We start from the raw sequence: 12362 nt of genomic DNA on the forward strand, positions 1-12362 counted from the left end.
ACTAATCTGAAACGCACAGTTTTGCAAGTTGACACATGAGATTCTAATGAAGAGCGAAAATGGAATCAGCTTCAATTAAAATCATACTTAGAGGGACAAAGCGAAGGGACGAGGATTTCCACATGGCACTTAAAAAGAACAAATACATACTTCTCTCCCTTTCTTCCAGGAGGCTCAGGCTGAAGCTCACACCCAGGCTCAGTCCCAGTCACGGCCCCAGGTCGACCCATCCAACCTCGTCCCACGTCTGTGCCACCTGGTACGGTCTGAGACGGGTTACGGCTTCAACCTCCACAGTGACCGGTCACGACCTGGACAGTACATCCGCTCCCTGGACCCAGGATCGCCTGCAGACCAGGCCGGGCTCCAGCCACAAGACAGACTCATTGAGGTAGGAAGAAAAACTGTGGGTGAAGGGTGTGTGGGATCTACAGGGGGTGGATACAAGAAGAAACACCTGATGAAGTAATGCAATCCGATACAATAGGCCTGCAGTAAATTCACTTCACTTTATGTTGGCACTGCCACTGAGGTATTACTTCAACTCAACTTTTTTGGCTTGTGGTGCTGTTCTATTGGACTGCATTAAATAGCCATCAATGCTGTACCTGTTATTTTTTCCACTGTGTGTGTGTGTGTGTGTGTGTGTGTGTGTGTGTGTGTAGTAGTAGTATATTCATAACTGAATTTAGGGACCGTCTCAAAAGTCCATGCTAAATAGCTAAGGGAGCTTTTCAGATTTTTCTCAATAGTTTTCTCCTTTTTATTCCATAGACACTTCAGACCAACTTTATTTTCGTCCAGACATCCTGTCTTTGCATGCCCAACCCCTTCTTTTTAAAATCATGCACTCTGACCCAATGAGCTATTATTGCCCTCTTATTTCTATCATATACACTTCACTACATTCATCTGGGCTTCCTCCCTTTATACACACAGCATCCAGTTTTAAAAGATAAACCATGCACTGTTCTATTCCACTACTTATTTCCACCAGAACCATTAGCAGCTACAAAGTTTGAGACTTGTGTTTTCCTAGTTTGAAGGAATATGTATTCAACTACAAATCATGTTTTATAATTTATTACATTTAGGTACATTGTTAAAATATTATGTTACTGTGTATGTTTTGTTTGCAGCTATCTAACTAACTTCTGGTGCAGGCACTACCACTTGGAGGTATAAATCCAAACACAGATATTTGTATGACATAAACCAATACAGATACAGATAGTAGCTCTGTGTTACACCCCTAATATGTATGTGTGTGGGTGGTGGAGCAGTTAGCAGTGTTTCTTATGTGTGTGCTTAATGATTAAGGAGGTGAGGAGGAGACTCCACAGGCTTCGTTTGGTAAACTAGAGGGAGTTCAAGTAGAAGAGCATAAGAGCACAAGATAGTGAGTATTATGTGAATGTTTTCTTGCATGTGTGAACTTGATTGACACAGCAGGAATGAGGAGGATCATGACAACTAATACACACTAATGAGGTGATTATTGATTGATGATACTGGGTTAGTTTGGTGTATATATATATATATATATATATATATATATATACATATATATATATATCTTCAGTGCATTATGATTGACTGGGTGTGAGAACATCCTATGAGAGGCCTCTTGTAACCCCTCATGTTCCCACTTTGGAGAATTATGCTTTTTCTGTAACTTTGTAGGTGTGTTTGTTCTGTATAAGCATGTCGCTGTGTGCCTACACGCCTGATTTTGCTCATGTGCCCACGTTTCCACACAGCCATCCAATCCATTTCCCCCATATAAATCTATATGCACTCTTAGATGTGCCTCTCTAGAGTATTTACTCCATAATACACCAACACACAACACTGCTGGATGCTATTGGGTGTTTGCAGAACACCTGAATGCATCAGCTTGTTGGAAACTAAATCCAAACAACAACACAAGTAAAGATCAATTATGTGTGTATGTTTTCTAAAAATAACAAGTGTAGTTTTTGAAAAATTGAAGTCTAAGGCTACAGAAAAGTTGCTAAGTTTACACCGGTTTTTTGCACTGATCAAATACAGATGTGACCCCATCTTGTTGTCACAGCCGTAATTAAAATGGCAGAAGTCACACGTGTGTCTGCTGTCAGGCCCCTGTTTCTAACGATAACAGGACCTGGAGTCTGGACTCAATCTCTACTGTGTGACTGACTGGAGAGAGAGAGAGGAGAGAGAGAGAGAGAAGAGGCCAGTCACAGGGGAGAATCGGTTATAAATCAGTGTGATCGCAGGGGCTAATGTGGGAGAGACATGGGGGGAGGAGGGAGTGTGTGTATATGTATGTCTCTTCCTATAAAAAACAGAGAAATGGAGACAGGCAGAGTGTGTTGGATGAGAGAGAAAGAAAGCAACAGAGTGAAGATGCAGGGGCAAAAGGAAAAGGGAGAGTTTGAAGTTTTACAGTCACATAAAAGTTAAAGGCCATTGATTCAAATCTCTGAAACGGTTGAGAAGGCGGGTGACAAAGAGCATGGGTGGTAGGTCAGCTTTCCTCTGGTTTATGAAAAATACATGCTGGCAGTAACGTCATCATCTTCATGAGCTGTGTACACACACAGCATTCACCCTTCATTCCCATGACCTTTGCCCTCACTGGCTGTACATCAGGGTTCAGACCAGGCTCCAGAGCAGGCCAAACAACATTTACATTTATTCATTTGGCAGATGCTTTTATCCAAAGCGAACTACAAGCGAGGAGCATCACTGAAGCTTCAAAGCAGTAGGAAACCTTGGTGTAGGCACTAAATACTACAAATACATTGATCAAGGAGATCAATTAAAGACGTTCACCAAAAGTGCATAGTAAGTGCCAGTAAGGGTGTTAGAGGTGTTAGGAGGGGAGGTGCCCTCAGAAGAGATGAGTCTTCAAGAGATTTTTGAAGGGAGGTATGCCCATTAAGGTCTGATAGAAAGGTTAGACAGGGTTCATTTGGATCCCACCAAAAAATGGAAAATGGAAACCAGGAACATACTGGAGGTTTTACATGTTTCAGATGACTGTCCAACAGTCAAGTGAATACAGAACACATCGAAGGAATAACTTGACATTTTGGGAACTTTAATTATTCACATTTTTGTCAAGAGTCAAAGTCTCACTCTCTTGTGTGTACGGTAAATACGTAGCCGGTTATCTTAGCTTAGCACAAAGACTTGAAACAGGGGGAAACTGCTAGCCGGACTCTGTACAAAGGAAACAGAATCTGTCCACCAGCACCTCCAGAGCTCACTGCTGAATATGTTATATCTCCAATAATATGTTCACTGTAGTGGATTATCTAGGGCATCACTAACTGTTTTGAATAGCATGGTAATATAACTAGAATCAAGCAGAGCTTCATGTTGTAACCCACACTTGAGCAGTGAGAGTCTTGGCATTAGAGGATAGTGATGAACTGATGCTCCTCTGCAACATTAGACAGCTCGTGAGAGGGTGTGGAAATGTCCTGTGGCAGGTCACTGTGATGCCAGACATAAACTGAGAAACACACACTCACAGATACACAATGAAGTTAGAACGTAGTCAAGACAGTACCAGACCAAATTCAGTTTCATTAAAAGGAGCTTTACTGGCATGATGTAGGCTATCAAAGATCTGAATGTGTATGAAGTACACAGAAACAAACCTGCGTGTTTTGGGGCTGAAACTCAAGTGATGACAAATTATTTAATCTTTTAAATAAATAAATAAAATGTCCTAAGTGCAGCTTCTCCAAACTGAGGATTTGCTGCCTTTATGTGTTTTATGTCACTGAAAACTAACTTTTAAAAACATTTTACAGACCAAATAACTAATGGATTAATCAGATTAATCTATAAAGAAAACAACTGTTTCAACCCTAGTTTTGTTGTTCCTGATCAACATAATGTGGGTGAGTTTAAAAATATTTCAACTGTGCGCACTGCTATGTATTATTTATGTATTAAGTCACTGTATTTATTCCTGTTTATTCCTTTTTGTTTTATATGTGTGAAAAAGAAACATGTTAAGTGTTTGTGTAAAACTTTGGACTGTTTTTCTGTCTTATCTTTCATTTCCTGTGGGATACTATAAGGTATACTTGATGAAATTTGAAGTGTTCTGGTTTCATGCCATCTTAATAACTCAGTGTATTAGTTTTGTTTGGACTGAAAAATCTGAGCCACGGTTGACTTAGTTGGCTGTGTGTGTGTGTGTGTGCGTGTGTGTGTGTGTGTGTTTGCTGATAATTGCAACCATCTCTGACCATGCGTCAAGACAGCGCTTGTGTTATCTGTCAGCAGCTTGTTAGAGAGGTGAACAACCATTACAGATCCCTCTCTCTCTCTCTCTCTCCCTCTCTCTCTATCTCGCTAGCTGTCTCTCGCCGTCCTTTTCTCTCGCCACGCCCCATTACACTGGAGGTGTATCAGCAGATGATGAGAGCTCAGCTTTCTGCCAATGTCTGGCACAAGCACTGACACCAGTGAACGCCTCATCAGCCTCTCTGCTCTGTCTGAGCTCAACCGTGCGTACGCCGAACCCCAAACATCACGATAGTGTGACATCAAAGACCATAAAAAACTTGTACCACACTTACTTTCCCTATTGTACCCACATACACACCTAATGGGGTTCACGATACCCCACAAATCAGCCCCACAGGGATTTGACACCAGTTCACTCGCATCACAAAACAATGGTACACACACTCAATCCTGCACTGTTGTCTTTTCCACAGAACTCTCTGTGTTATATATTTCAAGCATATAAAACAATGGTACACACACTCAATCCTGCACTGTTGTCTTTTCCACAGAACTCTCTGTGTTATATATTTCAAGCATATGACACTGCAGACAACTTTACAAAATCAAGCAAGCAGTGTGACATTTTTAGCTTTTCAGAAAATGTCGACAGATGGATTGTCATGATAGTTGTTATACAGGCATGCATGGGTCCCAGATGATGAATCCTACTGACTTTGGTGATCTTCTGACTTTTCCTCTATCGCCACCATGAGGTTTACATTTGTAGTTTGGAGTGAAAAAGTCTCGAAAAATGTTGGATGGATTGCAATAAAGGTTGGTATATGCATTCGTGTCCTATCTCAGGATGAATAGTAGTCACGTGGCAATACCTTAGCTTCTCCTCTGGAGCAACTATTTGATCACAATTCCAGTTTGGCCAATACTTTATGACTTGAAAGTTTCCGACTCTATGACGGAGATTAAAAACCATCAAAACACGACCAAAGCATAGCTGACCTTTGCTGAGAAGTCACCATGTGCCATTCACTCTTTCCACAGGATTAACATGGCAGCTATTCTGGGAACATTAAATTTCGGCTAATTTGTCTACCAAAATCAAATTAATTCCAGCCAACAAATAGGCCATACAGTTGCTGAATCATACTTTGTTTTAACTGGAACAGTTTGTACAATATCCTGGAGTTTCAAAAGGAAAGTGTTCAGCATGTAAATCACTCGTCAAGGTCTATGTTACTACCACTGGGCTCTCCATATTAGACAGATGTCTAAAAGTGAGATTTTTGTCTGTCTTTTTGTAAAGCTAAACTAGAGCGCAAATAGTTCAAAGTCGCACACATCTGATGCGTCATATTCACAGATGTGCACATGCTTTTGATACTATTTGTTTTGATCAAGCTCAGGTTAGTCTGTAGCTGCCTCCACACACACACACAAACACACACATACAAACCACAAAAAAAATGTGCCATCAGACCTCAGGTGGCTGGATGCTCCATGACTTTGATGAGACAGGCACTAAAACACACGCACACACACTCTAGTATCAAGGGGTTCCCTGAGGAATAATCCCATGAGAAATAAGCTCCTGTACTGTTCCTACAGCATGTATTAATTAGCCCAGTGGACAGAAAACAGAGTGTATTGTCTTGTGTGGGATGGACTGTAAATGAAGGGCTGTGAAACATGACACAACACCTGTTGTTTGGCCGAATACAAAGATGTTTGTTCTCGCTGTATCAAACTGTCTGTCTGTTCCTGGCTGACTGATGATATGTCTGTCTGTCAGAGGAGAGGAGAGGAGAGGAGAGGTTCACATTTTCCATCTGTTGATCCCACACTTTCTTCATGTTTCTTCCATCTCATTTACAGTGTTGTCTTCCTTCCACTCTCCCTGAAAGTCCTGTAAAGTCTCTTGCACCTACTTTCCTACCGTCCTATTTCCTACACTTATCTCACCCCCGTTTTCCTCACCCACAAATGAGGGCAAGAGCAAACTTTAAGAGTTTGCGCGTTCCATCCTCCTCTTCTGCTTCGCTCCATCCCTTCTCGTCATAAGCAGTGAATTTTAAACAATTTCCTTCTCAGAACTCTGACACCTGAAACCCCCACTATAGCCGGAGCCCAGGAGAGCCATCAATAATTGATTGTGTACCAACACTAACTTGGCGTGGTGCGAAGCTGCCTGCATCAGAGAAGCCAAGGTCTAGACAAAACTGTTGAAACGCAGGCCTCCGAAATGCATGCAGCATCTAGATAAGACCAAACAATAACAGGCTATTGTGTTTTGCCAGCTAGGTGTAGAGGCAAAGGCAATACTGTCAAATAGATGTTCAGTCACATGCACACGTTCATTATGTCCCTTTGTTTAGCTGTTTCTGTTCCCATAACTGACTGTACAAAGTACCTAAGAGAAGTCTTCTATCATTGTGGTTCGTTGTATCTTCAGGCTCCATATTGTCCCATTGCAAGAACTCATAATTCATAGCAAGAGTTTGAGGAACATTGTGCGGAGTGTTTCAGGCGCTCTGAGAGACATGTTGAATAGTCCCATAATCAGTATGTTGATGCATGGCTCCCCCTACTGTGCGCACAGGCTCTCAGCATTGTATACAGTATGTCAACAGTAAAAATACAGTGACAGGACACAGGTTCTGTCAGGTGCTATATTCAAAATAAAGTGAATATATATCGGTTCACTGATCTTGAGATATTTGCTTGTTTATAACTTTAATTTAGAAATCCAGGTGAACTGGGACCCAATAAGAGGTAGTGTGGATCAGCACTGGTCTACCATGCCCATATGTTTCGATATTGTCCATATATTCAGCCTTTGTGGGAGAAAGTGAATCAGCGTTTAATGTAAATTATACTGTTGATGCTTTGTTTCTCTTTCTGTGTTTTAGAGATATGCCAAATCATAAATGTGATTTCTCAGTTTTCCCTTTTTAATAAATTTGCAAAAAATGGAACACTTTCTGAATGCTCTGAATCTGTGTTCTCCAGGTAAATGGCGTGAACATCGAGGGCATGCGGCATGCAGAGGTGGTGGCCTTCATAAAGAAAGGGGGAGATGAGACGTGGCTGCTGGTAGTGGATCCAGACACAGACGAACACTTCAAGAGGAGGGGGGTTATCCCCACAGTCGGTCATCTCAAGGGTAGGACTGCACTACCTAAAAAGGCTATGTGTTGCACAAAAATCAGAATTTCCAGGATGTCCCATTATTGAATATGTTGTTATTATCAAGCAATTGCAGGTATTTTATTGTGTTGAGTTCTGACCAAATCCATGATCCATAATTTTCTATAAAGTTTCCTGCAAGAAAAATGTTTTTTGTGCAAATTATTGGAGCCAAAATTCTGTTATCTGTTATTCAGTTTCTCTTATGTTTAGTACTAAATGACATACTGTAGTTGTAATGGAGATAATGATAATATGATCAGACTGGGCGCTAGTTCAGTGTTTGTCACTAGGTTCACCCCGGGGTGTCGGCCAGAACACCACTTAAGGCCAAGTTTCCAGAGTATAGATAAATAAAGGGCTGAGAGACGTAGATATGCCATTTACTTCCTTTCTTTACCTCTACCTTTGCAGCAACACATACAGGTATTCCAGTGTTCATGCAATAACAGCTGGATGTTATGGTTGTGTGGTTTTCTACAAAGAAAGAATAACAAAATACAATTGAATGAAGGATAACAAAACATATACATACATTACTTTCACCCACATGCAGTAATATGTATAATATTACCAACCTAATATAAACACTAATTGTAAACAGAGGAAGTAACCAAATGGCTACAATTACACTTCTCTCTCTCCTTTACACTATCACAGGAACTACCAAACCCAAAACAATCATTACACAGGTTTCTCAGATATATTAAGACTGTGTTAAGTTAATGCTAATGTTGACATAACACTTCCTGTTATTTATGATTCGTGTTAAATCCTGCTGACGAACCGGCAGGATGCTTTTATTGTGAAACGTACAGACACACTACGTCCTGTCACCGAGTTCGCATAACCTCATTATCAGTACAGGTAATAACCCTTGACACTAACCACTTCGTATGTTAGCTCAATCATAAAACACTCTGAACAATACCAATAACAGGTAATAAATGTATGAACATGTTTTGAACTCGACATGAGACATTTCGATCCGACGTGCTGAGTCAGGTGAGCCGAGGGCCGTAACTAGCGTGCATAAACTCGGCTATCATTAGCATAGTGATCACATGGCGAGCACCTAAGCTCCGACTTCTCCTCCACATTGGCTAACAGAAGTTATCTATAGCTGCATCAACACAAGGAAATACAGTACCACAAGTAATGCAGCGGATAGATACTCACTCTTTCAATCACGCACAGAATCACTTGGAATAAAGTTTTTGCACTGCACAACCGTAGCCCATCACTCGACTGAAGCCCACAACTTTTTTACTGCGTGACGTCAGTTACGATATCTCACCGTCACGTGGGTTGATTCACCCTATAAATTACCAGCACTGAATATATAGATACCTAACAGCACATCAGACATAGAAGCTCCATATGGGCAACAGGACTTAATACTCTAACTCTTAACTTTGAGGCCTTTTCTACAGTAGTCTTTTCTAGGGAAACCTCCTCAGAAACTACAGACACATAAAATAAAGTGTTACCAAAGATTGTTTACGCTGCATATAGTTAGAGGAAAAAATCATGCTTGATACAAGTGATACATTGTTTGATTGTTTTCACAGACTATGATGGTCCATCCATATCCAACGGCTCCCCCAGCCCTCAGATCAATGGTAGCTCCACCACACAGTCCATCAGGTCCACGCGCTCCGACCTCAGCAGCCAGGGCAACAGCACACAGGTGGGTGTGGGCATTCATGTGTGATGCTGTGTTTGGTGCTCTGCGCGAAAAGCCGGTTCTCTCATCCCTTCTCTCTCTGTCTCTGTCTCTGTCTCCTTCTCCGATAATCTCTCTATCCCGGTCTAGCTGGCGGACGATGAGGGCGGCAGGCTGTCGGACCCGTTTGCTGAGATGGGCCTGACTCTCAGCGCCACGGCAGCAGAGGAAAAGATCAAGGTCCATGCCAAAGAAAAGAGGAAGGCACCACAGATGGACTGGATGAAGAAATACGAACTCTTCAGCAATTTCTGAGACACCCCCCTCCAAGGACACTTCAGAGACCAAAGGACAGAGCTGTCTGCAGCCGTCTGCGTGGAGGAGTTTGCGTTGTGGGAGAACGTCCCTCTTTTTACACAGATCATGTTTTTTTCTTAGAGAAAGAACTAAGATGACTCAATGCAATAGAAGATCATTTGTTCCTGGAATACAAAGTGACAAAAGGTTAAAGTTGTCCAATGGATTTTACTTTTTCAGCCACTTCAGAGAATCTTTAACAGCTACTTTTCCCTCATCAAAGTACAATAAAGTTTTGACTGACTGCAGGAACTGTTGCTAAAATCACACTGTTAAGAGGGAGGATCATCTTTAAAAGCTTCACAGACATGTACTTGTATCAGATGGAAGCATTGCAGACAAGTTTTGCAAATTTGCCTAAATCCCCATCACTTTTTCTTTACTTAAATCACCCCAACCACCCTATTGTTGACTTGTTTCAAACAAATGGGGGTTATTTTTATACTTAAAAGGTATAAACAACTATAAATACACAGTATCCCATCACCATGGGCTGCATTTTAAATAGTTTTATGGACACTGTGACATTAATGATTGTGGACATTGTGGGAGTTTTGGCCCATCAGTCAGAGGAAGCCCAAACTTGGCAGAAGATCACTGTGAACGAGCTGAGACCCTCCACCTCCAGCCCACTGGGATGTTTGATGATAACCACTGACAGAGACAAGGACTGGCTGTGTGTACTGGTTATGTATAATGTATGCTACATGTATTTGTACTTTGACATTGAGATAATTGAGCGATCGTCAGCTTAAGCCCACATACGCACCTGCTGAACTGCTTTTAGATCAGCCCTGTTTATACTACGTGTATCACCACTAACCTCTTTTCCCAGATTACGCTCTGGTGCACACGTGATAACAAAGGGAAGCACCACTAACATTACATGTGTTGATAAAGTAAATAATGGAAACTGGAACCGAGGACAGAGGAATACCAAAGTTTTTCAGGGCATGCGGCATCATGAACAAGTTTTGCGTTGTAGAGAGCTTGATGTGCACAGCAGGGGGCAAACTTACACCACAAATAGAGACCTCTTTTGGCTTAGACTAAACAGAGTAGATGTTTGTCCAGATGTCAGTCATCATCTCACAATGTCCCTGAAACAGAAGTTCATTCAGGTGAGGTGGAAGAAGGACACTCAAGATAGTTTGAAGATTTATTCCCAGTGGTATTACTGAAGGAAAGGATAACTGGGAAGTTATCACTCAGATGTAAGATGAAGGACACTTTTTCTTTTATGTAGTTAGTATGTTATATTTACACTTTTAACTGTGATATGAAAGCAAGCTGAGAAATGTGAAGGCAGACGGCTGGGATGATTTTATAACCAGCTGTGGAAGGAATATTTAAAGGCTGGCCAGGCAGCCAACTATTAATGAATCAGTATTAGAGATTGTACAGACTACAGCTAAGTCTTCATGCAGGAATAACTCCAGAATATTAAACTGAATAAATTTTAAAGGGATTTTCTCAGAACAAGTTAGTCAAGTAAGTGTGTCATCTTGCTTCATCAGTGGTTTCAAAGCTTTCAGTCGATTAAATTTAAGGTGAAAGGATGAAATAATGATGTTTCATTGATGGGTGAAACTGTCCTGCAGGCACATTTCAGTTCAAAGGGATAGTTAAAGTTTTGGGAAATACACATGTTCACTGTGCAAGTTAACCAAATCCTCTGCAAGCACCTCTAATCATCACCTTTTCTTTAGTTTGTGCAAAAAAAACTTCAATTTGCCCTTTATGTGGAGGGATAATGTGACAGACTATTTCTTAGCTAAGTGCATTAACTTTCTGTAGTCCTATAGCTGAAAGAAATAAAACAGCAAATTGTAATTTTGTACTCGACAGCTTTTGTACAGATTAAACAAATAACATGTAACATGTTAATTATGAGCTTCCCTGTTTCCAGTCTTTGTGCTAAGCTAAGCTAACCCTCTGATCGCAGTATAGCTTCGTATTTACCGCACAGAAGTGAGAGCAGTGTGGATTTTCCCATGTAATGAATATGCGTATTTGCCAAAATGTCAGACCATTCCTTTAATTAAATAAGGGGCAGGAAAGAAAGTGGGGTTAAGGCTCAAAAGTGCAACTAGCATCAGGTGCAACATGAGCAGTGTGCGTGTGTGTGTGTGTATGTGTGTGTGTTAGCATGTTATGGGGTGGAGCGAGTGTAGGGGACGCACAGAGTGAGGTCAGAGATGCTCTGGAGGATCTAGTGAAAGAGACTGTGGGAGCCATGGAGCTTACTGAGGATTATTACACACATACAGGGACAGCTGTCATACACATGCTCACGCACATTTGCAGCACAATGTTCGTGAGCGTGTGTGCAGATAGAGAAGATATCCACGCCGCAACCCATGCAGTGTTAATGTATTACAACAAGTGGGACTACAAGTTGGAGAAATGTCAGTCATTTATGTGGAGAACCTTTGCTTTTGGTTCCAATTTCACACCCTTGGTTTAACTTCACACAGCCCACGCTAAAAGTAGTGTCTTGACTCATCTCTGAACATCAGTCTGTGTGTGCATTTGGGTTCACTCTGTATATTGTCACAGTCACAGAAAAACACATGTATATACAGTAAAAACATACAGTATATATGGCAGGTTGCATTTTTTTTCAATAAAGTGTGACAATTGCGTTTTTGAATATATTAATTTGATGTTGTCATCCCTCATGCCCTCTCTATTCTGTCCTTGTGAGTCTTGAGCACTCGTGATTTTTTTTCCCATCACTCTCGTCTCTCTCAGACGGAGTTTAGCACTTTGTTTGGAACCTCTTTAAAAAAACTGAAACAGCGAGTGATCTCTTTCTCTCACATTCCTCATTTTTATTGGTCTCGTTTGCTCCTGTTTCCTCTCTCTCTCTCTCCCCTTCAACCCTCGCCCTCTCTGTGTC

The 12362-nt window shown here is 41.3% G+C and overlaps 1 protein-coding gene across 1 annotated transcript in view; it reads left to right on the forward strand.

Annotated features, from left to right (window-relative positions):
* The window catches only part of LOC111227127 (Na(+)/H(+) exchange regulatory cofactor NHE-RF2-like), a 33608-nt gene extending 21491 nt beyond the window's left edge, over nt 1-12117 (forward strand). The window contains exons 3-6 of the mRNA XM_022752537.1: nt 170-391; nt 7261-7414; nt 9009-9127; nt 9254-12117. Of these exons, the coding sequence (XP_022608258.1) occupies nt 170-391; nt 7261-7414; nt 9009-9127; nt 9254-9418 (660 nt within the window). The 3' untranslated portion in view covers nt 9419-12117. The remainder of the gene's footprint in view (nt 1-169; nt 392-7260; nt 7415-9008; nt 9128-9253) is intronic.
* Nucleotides 12118-12362: the final 245 nt, after the last annotated feature.

The sequence above is a fragment of the Seriola dumerili genome, unplaced genomic scaffold, assembly GCF_002260705.1.
Source record: "Seriola dumerili isolate Sdu_G_001 unplaced genomic scaffold, Sdu_1.0 BDQW01000169.1, whole genome shotgun sequence".
Lineage (NCBI taxonomy): Eukaryota > Metazoa > Chordata > Actinopteri > Carangiformes > Carangidae > Seriola > Seriola dumerili.